The sequence below is a fragment of the Mus caroli genome, unplaced genomic scaffold (assembly GCF_978045245.1).
Source record: "Mus caroli unplaced genomic scaffold, Mus_caroli_1 scaffold_11, whole genome shotgun sequence".
NCBI lineage: Eukaryota > Metazoa > Chordata > Mammalia > Rodentia > Muridae > Mus > Mus caroli.
In genome coordinates, this window is record NW_028227266.1 from 11,352,079 (window position 1) to 11,365,403 (window position 13,325).

The 13,325-nt window shown below is 46.7% G+C and overlaps 1 protein-coding gene across 3 annotated transcripts in view; it reads right to left on the minus strand.

The window, feature by feature from the left end:
• Piwil4 (piwi like RNA-mediated gene silencing 4) overlaps nucleotides 1-13,325 on the minus strand; it is a 39,975-nt gene that overhangs the window by 19,972 nt on the left and 6,678 nt on the right. For all 3 annotated transcript variants that reach the window (XM_029482019.1, XM_029482018.1, XM_029482020.1), the window contains 4 exons: nucleotides 9,001-9,122; nucleotides 7,796-7,876; nucleotides 6,515-6,712; nucleotides 4,327-4,438 (listed from right to left, as the gene is read on the minus strand). In XM_029482019.1, the coding sequence (XP_029337879.1) occupies nucleotides 4,327-4,438; nucleotides 6,515-6,712; nucleotides 7,796-7,876; nucleotides 9,001-9,122 (513 nt within the window). The remainder of the gene's footprint in view (nucleotides 1-4,326; nucleotides 4,439-6,514; nucleotides 6,713-7,795; nucleotides 7,877-9,000; nucleotides 9,123-13,325) is intronic.

A 13,325-nucleotide genomic window follows, 5' to 3' on the forward strand; every position in this document is an offset into this window, starting at 1 on the left:
TCCAAATCCAGGCCACATTGGGAAGGGTCTTCTACCATGGCACAGCTCTCCAGAATGGCTGTCCTAAGGGAGCTTTTACCTCCTCCCTGGCTCCAATTTTCTAAGAATTTTCAAATATTTTTCTTAACACGTTTTAACAGAAATTTAACAGAAATGTAGTATGTATTTCCTAGTTTAGAAAGGAGGACATTTTGAAACCTGACGTGACTTTGTTTCCTTCCCTCCATAACTACACAGAACATGCCAACTCAGCACAAAAAAGGACCAGGCCTTTCCCTCCATGTTACAGAAGGACAGGTCCTAAAAGAGATTTGTTCAGTTCACTGATGCAGTACAGAGACCCAACCGTTTAACAAAGTGTGGGTTTTATGCACACACAAAGAGTACATATCATGCACAAATACCTTACAAGCTACTGTACAGCCAGGATTCCCAAGGACATCTCTGGTCTAAGGAGAACGTGCCCCAGGAGCAATGCAATGCACTGATGCAGGCCGGTGCATGCTCACCTCTTACAGAAAGTACAATGAGAAAGCTTGTAACAGATGAGGTAACACATGATACTGAAGCTGAATCTACAATCTAGTGATAGAAAGGACAGGTACAGTCTGTTCCATGCAGGTATCAGCTAGGAACGTGCATGGAAACTGGGCTATTAGTGACTAGCAAGCACACTGGGATACAGCAGGAAGGATGAGCTGGAGGATGCCGAGGGGGGAGGCTAAACGAGAGGACAACCCAAGCTCTGATTTAGAGGTAAAGAAGAGGAAGGTAGCAAGGGTCTCTACCACCTGCTTGTGCTCACAACATCCAGGTGTCAGGCTAAAGGGCCTGGATGCATCATTACTGTGTGCACTGCTTACACTACACCACGGAAAAGATAGGACTCCATGGCAGTGAGCTTAGATAGGCCCCTTACTAAACCCTGAGTTTAGTGTGTGCATGCGACTGAGGAGGTGATGCACTGGTGCAGGAGAATGAGGCTAAGAGGAGAGAGAGGACAGCAAAAGGATTTTCCACCTGAAACTCAAAATCCTAAGGAGAAATAGGGGAGTGAACAATATCTGACTGAGACACCCACAGGGCACTTAAGCAAATAAAATGTTGAGGACATGGTAGTGAGTGTGCTAGGCAATAAGGAGGTGTGCTGGTGAGTCTAATGCAGGAATGAGTGTGCTTGCTACTCTAATGCAGGAATGGGGTGCACTGGCTAGTCTAATGTAGGAATGGGGGTGCTGGCTAGTTCCATGCAGGAATGGGGGTGCTGGCTAATCCCATGCAGGAATGAGTGTGCTGGCTAGTCTAATGCAGGAATGGGGTGCTGGCTAGTCTAATGCAGGAATGAGTGTGCTGGCTAGTCTAATGCAGGAATGGGGTGCTGGCTAGTCTAATGCAGGAATGAGTGTGCTGGCTAGTCTGATGCAAGAATGGAGGTACTGGCTAGTCTAATGCAGGAATTGTGGTGTACTGGCTAGTCTTAATATCAACCTGACACACAAAGTAGTGTTTCCTGAATGGAGGAACCTCTATAAAAAGAATGCTTCCATATAATCCACCTGTAGGGTATTTTTTTAATCAGTGATTGATGGGGTGGGCCCAGCTCACTTTGGATGATCCCATCCCTGGGCTGGTGGTCCTGGGTTTTATTAAAAAAACAAACAAACAAAAATAAGCAAAGCAAGCCAGTAAGCAGCACCCCTCCAATAGCTTCTGTATCAGTTTCTGCCTCCCTAGGTTCCTACCCAGTTTGACTTCCTGTCATGACTTCCTTTGATGAGGAACAGCAATATGGAAGTGTAAGCTAAATAAACCCTTTCTTCCCCAATTTGTTTTTTGGTCATGGTGTTTCACTGCAGCAAAGAAACCCTAACAAGGGGCACAGCAAACTTACTGGGTCTGAGCAGTCTCAAACAACAATGGAGAGAGCAGCCTTTCTAGGAGCCACAGTGAATGGCAGTTCTTGAGGAGAAGGAAGAAGAAAATGTCAAAAGAGACTGATACAGATCAATCTGAGACTCAGAGGAAAGCCACAAAGGATGTGATGCAGGGGTCAAGTAAGGCAGGGATCAGGTCAACAGGAGGCCATGTTCTCAGAGACCTAATGTCACTGTAATATACAATATGGTGTTGTTAACTGCAGTCAGCCTTCCCCTGTAGTGACAATTTCAAAATTTTGGTTTCTTTGCAAAACACAGAAGTATCATGGGAATATGTTTTCATTTTAACCCCAGGTGTGGAAGATTGTATGGGAGATGGGGCTGCTTCAGTTTGTTCACAGTAGCTGACTATGATTTGCCTCGTGCTCTAGCAGGGGCATGATTTTCCCAGCTACAAATAGTTTCTATGACTGTGTGACATTTGGAATTCTGGGGACATTTTAGAGGGCATGCAAATGCTTGGCCCCTGAGAGGTTGGTGGGTTGTTGGTTGCTGTTGGTCTCTGTTTGTTAAGTAGTCGTGCACAAAGAAGAAACAAGACAAAGAAATAGGTATCCTGATAGTGAAGCTCAAACTTGCCCCAAGTAGTCTAACATCACCGCTTTCTGGCCCCCGACTTTATTCAGGGATTTCTTTCCTTTCCTCTCTCCTGTCTATTGTTGGGGTGTTGAGGGGATGGAGAACAGTGGAAGAAAGAAGAACCCACAAAGTAGCCAAAAGCAAGCTCCATCTTCTTCAGCCTGGAATACCAGAATGCATTCCTCCTGTCTGACTGTGCTTTCTCCATCAGCCAACCTCTCACATCTCTTTCTACCCCTGCCATTCTGACTGTGCCTTCTCCATCAGCCAATCTCTTTCATCTCTCTCTGCCACTTCTGGCTTCTGGCAACCTCTGTTCTACTGGCTAAGTCAGTGGATCCAACTGTTCCCTATTCCAAAGAAGAACTGTGTTGTGTGTCCCTTTCTGTGCTGCATTTCCTTTATTCAACACAACAATCTCAGGGAGATGATGTATAAATGTCCCAAATAAACATCATGGAGATATGTAATTATCTATTCATGAGAAAACAAAATAATTACTGATAAATAAGAGAAACGAAAGCCATGGAAAGCTGCGTAGGCTGAAAACAGTTGCACAGCTTTGACCTTCACAGAGCTATTTCTGTAATGACAAAGCCAGATGCATGACCAATGACACCCCCAGAAGGAAGAACTTCAGAGGACTTGGAATCATCACAGCCATTTTCCAAAAGTGGCAAAGGAAGAAGGCACTTGTCCAGGAGAAGTGTGAGGACCAAGGACACAAGTCTCATTTTTGATTTTCAATTCCTCTGTGAGATTTGAGAGGGAAGACACTTCTACCAGAAACCTGGAAGGCGAGGTCCACACAACTGTGGTAAATGAACAGGGGGCTTCCAGGGACAGCAAGATTGCTCTCGAGTGTCTGCCATGGGATAGAACTCAGCTAATAACCCAAGATTTCCAAAAATAGTTCAAAATGTGACTTGAGGAGACAAATGTTCAGGGGGAGGGTGGACTGCTCCTGCCCTGCTCCCAACAATGAGGCCAGAGTTCAAGGAATGCACACCTCCTGGAGGCACCTCAGGCTCCCAGGGGACTTGCTGCCCGCCTGGGAACTGAAGGCTGTTCACTGCTTGCCTGATTTAAAGAGATATCCAGGAAGGGGAAGCATGCGCATGAACATGCAGGGGGAGAAACAGAGTCAAGAGCCACAAAAGGCCAGGAGCAGAGGGGTGAGTATGGGAGGGGCATGGGGGAGATTGCTGTGACCAGACCAGAGCATCATGAGGAAGTTTACAACTGACTCCTAAGACAATGAACTCCTGGAAACTTTAAAGCTTAGGTGTGACATGATCAGATCTGATGTTAAGGCCAATCGCTACAGAAGAAAGAAAATAGGAAATGGAGTGAGGAGCTTAGCCAAGCCAGAGACAATGAGGGTGCGGAAGGGACAAGCAAGAGAGTGAGTATGTGTGAGGTAGGCTCACCCTGACAGGGGAATTTTCTGGAAGGAATAGTGTTGTGGTCTACATCTTCGAACTCCTGTATTTGAACATTTGATACCCAACTGGAAATGTTGTTTTAGAAGGTGGTAAAAGCTTTAGAAGGTGAAGTAGGTCATTGGGCAGGCCAGGCAGTCCTGAGGCTTTAGGTCAGCTCCACTTCTGGTCACTCTGTGCAGTGTGTCCAGACAGCTTCCCGCCTCCTCCCTAGGGTAGAAGGATCCACTGGCACTATAAACCAGAAGAAACCAGGCCCCCCTTAAACTGTTTGTTGGAGAGGTTACAACCACAAGAAAAGTGACTAAAACAGAGAAGGCTGTCTCTATCTAGGCTAAGATAAAAGAGACAAGAGGAACCACTCCTACCTGCTTGTAGTAATCCATATACGTGACCTCTGAGCCGTCCCGCTTCTGAAAGGCCTGTGTGGGCTTCACAGACCAGTCAATGTCATCGATACGATATGTTTTGTTGTTGTATCTGGTAAAGTTGAGACACTTAGAAAGCACTTTGCCAAATCACCTTAGGTACATGGCTACCACACCACAATCTTGAGTAAATTCAAAATACAAGATCCATGCCTGACATTATGGAAGATACTACATGCATAGTCACATCTTTGTGCAGCAGGATCAGCTCTCAACAGAGAAGAGTGTGAACGCTTCAGTACACAGGAAGATCTCCACATTCCAGCAGACATATTCAGCAAGCCGTACTCCAAAGTGTTGGACTCAGCTAGACTCTACCCCTAGGTAAGTCATTCTCAAATGTTCCAATGGTAGTGTTCTATTCAGCGTCCATGCCCTCCCCTGGTGTCACAGATCAACCCCAGCTAGTCTTTATGATGACAAATATCAACACAGCTGGCCAATCACACAGTTCCCATGTTAACCTCTCCTTGGATTGACCTTTAGCAAAACTGAAGAACCAGTGGGTTAGGCAATTCCAAGTGCCCCTTCCCTCTCAGCACTATGCTCTCCTGTGCCCTGGGCTACAGCAGACACCTCCAAGGCAGGCTTCCTAGAGCTCTAGGTACCTTAAAAGGTGTCTCTGAAAGAGTGCAGTAAACCAATGTATCAAAATATACCTGAGAGGGCAGGGGGACAGCTCCTGTGCCTGGCAAGGTGAAACTGGCTGGGCTGCCCCTCTGCTGAGATGAGAGTCCATACCAGGCTAGTCACTGGGATGGTCCAGGAAGTCTTTGACAAGCTTTGGAGATCCTAGGAAGATGCCTAACCTGTCAATGTTTGATTTGGCACAGTGATCACTGAAGGCAAATTGCAGCCCTAAACCTAAAAGCTTGCTTCAAGGGCCTCAGACTCTCCAGGGGACAGCAGTGGAGTGTACATACTCTCATGTTACACAATGCAATGACCAGGAAGGGCCTAAGCAAAGCACTACGGGGAGTGGCCAGAGGAGGGTGGACGGTTCTAACAGAGTGGACAAGTGGGGACCTCGGGAGCTTCAGAGCTAGGTTTGGGGAGGCAGATATCTGAAAGGGGGAACCAGACACTAAGTACTAGGTAGAAGTATTGGAACAACAAACTGCAGGCTGCTGAAGGCCAGGCAGAAGATGGCAAGAGAGCATAGATAGCCATGTTGACCTGGGATGGCCCAGAAGTCAGTTGTGACTACAGGGAACAAACAGGCCTTCTCTAAGGTTGAGCCAAGTCTGTCTGTGTCTGTGTCTGTGTCTGTGTCTGTGTCTGTGTCTGTGTCTGTGTCTGTGTCTGTGTCTGTCTGTGTCTGTGTCTGTGTCTGTGTCTGTGTCTGTCTGTGTCTGTGTCTGTGTCTGTGTCTGTGTCTGTGTCTGGGTCTGTGTCTGGGTCTGGGTCTGGGTCTGGGTCTGGGTCTGGGTCTGGGTCTGGGTCTGGGTCTGGGTCTGGGTCTGGGTCTGGGTCTGGGTCTGGGTCTGTGTCTGTGGTGTCTGTGTCTGTGGTGTCTGTGTCTGTGTCTGTGTCTGTGTCTGTGTCTGTGTCTGTGTCTGTGTCTGTGTCTGTGTCTGTGTCTGTGTCTGTGTCTGTGTCTGTGTCTGTGTCTGTGTCTGTGTCTGTGTCTGTGTCTGTGTCTGTGTCTGTGTCTGTGTCTGTGTCTGTGACTGTGTCTGTGTCTGTGTCTGTGTCTGTGTCTGTGTCTGTGTCTGTGTCTGTGTCTGTGTCTGTGTCTGTGTCTGTCTGTGTCTGTGTCTGTGTCTGTGTCTGTGTCTGTCTGTGTCTGTGTCTGTGTCTGTGTCTGTGTCTGTGTCTGTGTCTGTGTCTGGGTCTGGGTCTGGGTCTGGGTCTGGGTCTGGGTCTGGGTCTGGGTCTGGGTCTGGGTCTGGGTCTGGGTCTGGGTCTGGGTCTGGGTCTGGGTCTGTCTCAGTCTCAGTCTCAGTCTCAGTCTCTGTCAGTCTGTCTCTCTCTCTTTAGCTGTCTCTTTCACACACACACACACACACACACACACACACACACACACACACAGAGCCACGTTCTCTAGCCAATGTGTTAAGAACACTCTGGATCCCAAACACTCATAAATGTGTGTCCTAGATAGCCATCAGGGACCAACTCTTACCTGGTAAGGACAATGAGCCCCACTAGTTGTTTGTGGCACGTCTCGGTGAAGCAAGACATGCCAGTTCTGAGGCAGAGATCAGTCATGAAGTCCAGAACGGTCTCATTGCGGAGGACTTTGTAGTTCACGTCAGCATTGAATAGGAGTTTGCTTTCAAAGTGAGACACAGAAATGGCAAACCCAGGCCACAGGGACAATCTTCAACAACACGTAAAGAACAACAAGAAAACAATATTTTTAATGTTAGAAATGTACTACCAGAAACTCTAGAGAGACTCTAACATGTTGGGCTTCTGCTCTACTTCTCCAGAGGGGATGTTTTCTTAGTTTGGCTTTTTGTTTTTTCTTCGGTGTCCTTTATTCCAGTTACAGGCTGAAAACATTGGGTTTTTTCATCTGGAGTTTCTTTAAACATAGACTTAGGGTAAAATCCTAGTGAGTCAGAATTTCAAGCTGAGCCCTGACACTTTGGACCCTGTATGTTTGTCAGGAGCTGCCCTGGGTGCTGTACGGTGCTCACCAGAACCTCTGTCAGATGCCCTGGCTGTGCTTGTCGGACATTGGTTCTAACACTTTGATTCAATTGAGAATCTGTGTGTCCAAACAGTAAAGGTCCTCGCTCCCAGATGGTTTTTGATGGATCAATAAAGATGCCAATGGCCAATGGTTAAGCACAAGGTGGGACCCTTAGAGATGTGAGGGTGAGGACACAGAGAGGAATGGGCAGATTCACCATGACTCAGAGAAGGATGGGACACAGTCGCAGCAGGCGATAAAGCCAAGCAGCCATGTGAGATTTCGGGTTGGTGGCAACTGACCACTTCCCCCGCTGAGCCTGAGGTAGCCAAGACGTTTAAAAATAAGCTAATATGTGTGTGTGTTTCATTCAAGGATCCATAGTTCCTGGGCAGGTATGAGCGTGCGATCCGCAGGGAGCCAAAACTCACTGTTACAGTGCTAACAACCTCCTTTTCAGTGGGGGACAGGACCAGATATGTTTCAGAACAACACATTCTGCTTTTATTGCTGACTATCCACAGGAAACTGAATTCTGAGTCCCTTCTAGAATGTTATGACCTAATGAAATAACCAGAGAACACAAACTTCTCACTTCACACTGGGTTCACTCTTCCCTAAGACAAAATAAAATAAACAAAAGAACACTTGAAAATTACAAAAACGCATTGCATTCCGTATTCCAGACACTCAAGCCTTCACCAGAGGCAGAGCACCACTTATATCTAACAGTTTTACAGGAACAGAAAATATAAACAAACCTACTTGTACTGAGGGATCTCCACTGGTTCTGAAGGCTTATAGAAGTTCCGTCCAATTTGGTACATACTCAACTTTTTAAAGATCCTGGAAGTATAGTTTTGAAACCTCTGTAATACTCACAACAGTGTAATTCAACATTTGGGGCTGAGGAGATGGCTCAGTGAATGAAGTGCTCATCCATGGGCATGAAGACCTGAGTCTGGATCTCCAGAACCAAGTAAAGCCGGACACAGTGTTACAGGGAGTAAAACCCCAGTTTTTCTATGGGGAGATGGGAAGCAGACACAGGGAAACCCTCTAAAGCTATGGGACAGTGAGCCTGGCTGAAGCAGCAGTTAGCAATAACAAGGATTTGTCTCCTACAGGGGAGAAGAAAGCCAACAGAAGAGGCTGACCTCTGGCCTCCACACACACTAAGGCAAGTATGCACAACCAGAGCAATATATTTGTAAAAACTATAACTTCATACTTTAAAATAATGTTGTCGGCATATTTAAACACTTAACTACAGTAACACAGTCAACTCTGTATAACTGTGATTCCAGGTAACTATAACAATAAGGCCACACATGGGGCTCTTGTGACCCCTCCCTATTTCAGAAGGAAGAGGCACCCTGGGTGCCCACATCATGGTGACACTATCTTCAGCAACTATCGATCCTGGGAATCTCTGGGAACGGGTGAGAGTGTCAAGTGCATGGGGAAATGTAAGCAGCCTGAGTCAGAACCCCAGAGTGACAACTCTGATGATCTGGCTACAGCTGTCACCGAAGCCAGTCTCCCATCTGTAAGGTAAGGGTTTGTGTTAACAGTGCTGCCGCAGTGAGCAAGGAGCACTGTGGTCAAACACACTGGAAAGCACCTTCCACACTCCGGCTGCTGTTGTCCCCTCACCAGAGCACAGGAGTCTGGAAAGCCCCAAATTTCCTGACTTCCTCCTCCCCAGGCTGCTGTGGAGCAAAAGTGTGACTGGCATCTCTGTAACAAGCATCCTGACACACACAGTGCTATGTGGGGGTGTGGGGTCTGGGGTCAGAGTGGGGCAGGGCATGAGGAATGAAAGACTAAAAACATTGTGGCCAACTCTGGGGTAAGGCTAGTTACTGAGATAGATGGTATCCCACCTCACTGCTGGCACGCCACTCGCCCAGCCAGCACAGCGGTTGATCGAGTTAATACCCAGACTGTATCAAGATCAAGCCACTTACTTTCTGAAGATGACATTGAAGAACTGAATGCACACAGGGGAGTTTGGGAAGAGCTTGCTCGTTAGGGTGAGCGTTATCTTTATAGTCTCACCTCTTTGCGTTTCACTTGTCAGTTCTGTGACCTGGGGAAAGGAGGTAGGGAAGAGGCATGGCTTACCCTCAAGTGTGTGGAACACAAATACTATAAAGTGGCCGCATGTACACTAACAACACCAGAGCTACAGGTGTTAGCGTGTGCAATAATCCAATCCACATCTGGGGATCAAATTATGGTAAAAGTCTGCTAAAGATATCCCCACAAGAAAATCCCACAAATGTCCGTATAGGAAAGCAATGAATATATTGCATTTAGGAGGATGCAGACTGGCCCCTTCCAAGGTCTTAAATTCCTGAAAAATTCCTCCAAAAGCTTATTCACAAAGCAGAAAAGCTGGGGAGGGGAAGTCCTCAAGGGAAACGGATCAGGCAGGAGGAAGAGAAAGACAAGGGGAGGAGAGAAAACATGGGGGCTGGGGTGGGAAATTTCATTCTTTTACTAAGAGCCTACAAAAAGCTGACAAAAGCCTTGGGGCTTGGCTAGAAGGAAGCGTCTAGCAACATAAAAAACGCGGGCATAGGCCCTATTTGCGTCATCAACTAAAGAAAATTCCAAGCCACCGAAGGCTGGAGAGACGGCTTGAAGTCATCTTGTTTCTGCAGAGGAGTTTCGTTCTTAGCACTCACAGTGGGCTTCGCACAACTGCCTGTGACTCCAGCTCCACGCGATCTGAGGAGGTTTGCGCATGCACGCACACGCGCGCACACACACGCGCACACACACGCACACACACCATATATAATTAAAAATAAAGCTTTAAACAGCAAAAAAAAAATAAAACCCCAAAACAAAACAAACAATCAAACAAAAAACAACCCTCTAAATCAGGTAAGGCCCAGTACAGGATTTTTCAACTACAAACATACAGAACTCATGTCAATAAATATCTATCGGGCAGCTCATTATCAAGCATCTGTGTATCTCACCTCTGTTCTTCTAGTTACCAGTGTCAGTTTTAGAATCGGATCTGGACTGCATAGATGCAGAGAGAGACCCGTCCCTCCACATGGCGTGGGATACTGCATTAAGGAGATTCCTGGCCTCAGATGACTCACACAGAAATGGCAACAGCTACAGAGACCTCACCAAGGTCAAGATGAGCTGTCTATAAGCAGGAGCAGGAGGGACATCCTGCTCCCAGCCCCACAGGGACTGCAGACAAAGGATGTGGCCAACAATGGTTTTGAGGTGAAGAGCTGAAGGAGTTGGCAACAGGCAGTCTGGGAAACTGTATTTCTCAACAGCTTCCCAACATCAAACACTTCTCCCCCTCCTTCCCCCGCTCAGCAAACACCAACTGCTCCTGTACTTCCTCCATCTGTTCCTGGACCAGCACCCTCCAGTCCCCAGGCTGGAAGCTCCACGCACACAGTTCTCATCCCCTCCCTTCCCCCACCACCTGAGCAAGCCCCAGGTCTCTGTGCACTGACACAGCAATGGCTCAGTGATTTCCGCTGTTCTGATGCTACCATGCTGGAGAGACTCTGGCAGCTGCCACTGTGAGACCCAGAGGAAGCTGCTTCAACGCCTGAGGCTTCCTCACCATCTCTAAAGTGGGAGCGAATCCAGCTGCTCCCACAAAGGTCAAATAGAGAACAAACCTTTGGATCTTTCTTCAAGCCCTTTTTGACACATTGCCCAGGCTACTCCACTAGTCTTCCCACTCCTTTCAGGATGTGTCCCGGACACTCTCCTGCAGTGTTCTGTGCTCTGAAAGAAGACAAATTCTTCTTCCTACCTTCAGTGTTCAAAGGACATTTAAAGTTCTCCCTCTTTCCAGGGCTACTTCTACCCCCTCTAACTAACCCTCTATGACCAAATGTTTCTCAAATGTTCGCCTCACTTCTCACTTGGCCAGGCCCCTGACCACTGTCCATCTCTGTGCCCCTGAGATCCTTCCTAAGACGCCAATCCTCTCACCAAGACTCCTGCTAGGAATCCATTTTTCACTGTGCCCTGAGATCTGATTTTGTGGTAAGATCCTCAAGCTCTCTGAGTGACAATAGGGTTAAAACATGTGGTGTCATATTGGAGAGTCTGGCAGGGCACAGGGTGAATGAATGTAGTGTTGTAGTCATATGTAAAAGCAGCATATAGGATAATCCTGTGACACTGATGTGAAGACCTCCCAGGCATAGACCTCTACATTTATTCAATAAATGCAGTATAATAAGAATACTGATTCAATGCTAATTATTACTAAGTGTGTTTATGCCATTCTGCCTCATACTGTGTTTATTTCTAACTCTGATGTTAAGCTGGAAACCTTTTAAAGAAAAATATCCCTATCTTTACTTCTTCCTTGGTGCTAACACTCCACTAAGAACACAGTAGGCTCCTTATATGTATACAAAGTCAGCAAATAGATGTTAATGATAGTACCTCCCAGCAGACAGATGGAGTGTAGAAAACACTGGAAGACCAGGAGGCAGCTGGGAGGTGGCTTCCAGAAGTATGGGCAGGAGGGTAATGTAACGCAGAGACTCTTCAAACTGTAACATGCACCCTAGAAATGTGAAGACTGGCAGGGGTGCAGGATTATGCCCAAGTCCATTGAAAGGTGAGCAGAGCAATGTAGTCCTTAGGATGCTCATGATAACAGTGTCAGGACACAACAATTCTCTGTACCCAGTATCACTCAATCTGAAAATGAGGCCAGCATCCCAGACAAGCCACATGCTCTATCTTACAGCCTATCTTGTCGCCTGCCTCCTCACTGGACTCTGTTCTCAGCATGGAAATGTGTTTGACACATACTACACACTAGTTCTGAACTGTGGCAGGCAGTGCTAACATGTTCCCGGCATGCACAGAACAGAATTTTTCTATCATGGCTAGGAACAACTGAGGTAAACTGGACCATTCCAGTGACACACACGTGACTTCTAACACCACTGAATTTCCCAACTACCGCGATAAAAGTGACTCTAAGAACAAGATGATCTTAATCCTGACAAGACACTGGAAGTACACTCCATGAGGATTAGAAGATCTGTCCCTTGCTTCCCACATATCACTGGACAAAGGACTTGAAAGGTAATAGAAACGTTTCTAAACACACAGATTCGGATATTCTGAGCCACCAGATCTGACATTTGGTATCACACCTTTCAGGGGCTTCACAAGGATAGAGAAATACTCAAAACTTATTTCTTGGATAAAAGCATAAAGACTTGCTTATAATCTATCAATTTTTACGGATGCTATTGGCACTATAGTGCTTAAAAATGCTGAGCTCATTGACTAAGCACTCTTGATGGAAGCATCAGAGATCTAACTCTGTTCTACTAACTTTTAAAAACCTGGTCCTTTCTCTCTTAGTAGCTCCAGTCTTATTTTAAAACAGAATATTGAGAGAGCCATGCATATTGATAGCTGTCTGGGGACTGACAATCTTGGAAATCTGAAGGTGGGGGTAAACATTTAACTACTCCAATGGTCTCATTTTGCAAACACTCTTAGAACCGGCATCAGCAACACCTCTTTCCTACAATTAGTGATACGGCGACAGAAAGGGTAGCCCTACATTCAGAGCTGATGGGGTTATCTGGCCACACAGGCAGCCTGCACAGGGGCAAGAGCATCGAGTCAATGCATACAGAGCTCTAGAGCCATGGAAATGGTGACTCTGGAGGTCTCACCTGCTTGGAGAAGGTTTCTAAGGACAGCTGTCTTAAGAATCTGCAGTTCGACAGGAACCTGATATGGCTGACTCCTAAGAGGCTCTGCCAGTGCCTGGCAAATACAGAAGTGGATGCTCACAGTCATCCATTGGATGGAGCACAGGGTCCCCAATGAAGGAGCTAGAGAAAGTACCCAAGGAGCTGAAGGGCTTTGCAGCTTCATAGGAAGAACAACAATATGAACTAACCAGTACCCCCCAGAGCTCCCTGGGACTAAACCACCATGATGGGACTCATGTCTCTAGCTGCATATGTAGCTAATGATGGCCTAGTCAACCATCCGTGGGAGAAGAGGCCCTTGGTCTTGTGAAGGTTCTATGCCCCAGTGTAGGGAAATGCCAGGGCCAGGAAGAGGGAGTGGGTGGGTTGGGGAGCAGAAGGAGGTGGGAGGGGATAAGGGATTTTCAGAGGGGAAACTAGGAAAGGGGATAACATTTGAAATGTAAATAAAAATAATCTAATTTTAAAAATTAAGAATCTGCAGCTCTTGAATGATTAGCCTGATGGAGCATCAAATGGCTGCTGACATCTTAGGAAACCTTTTA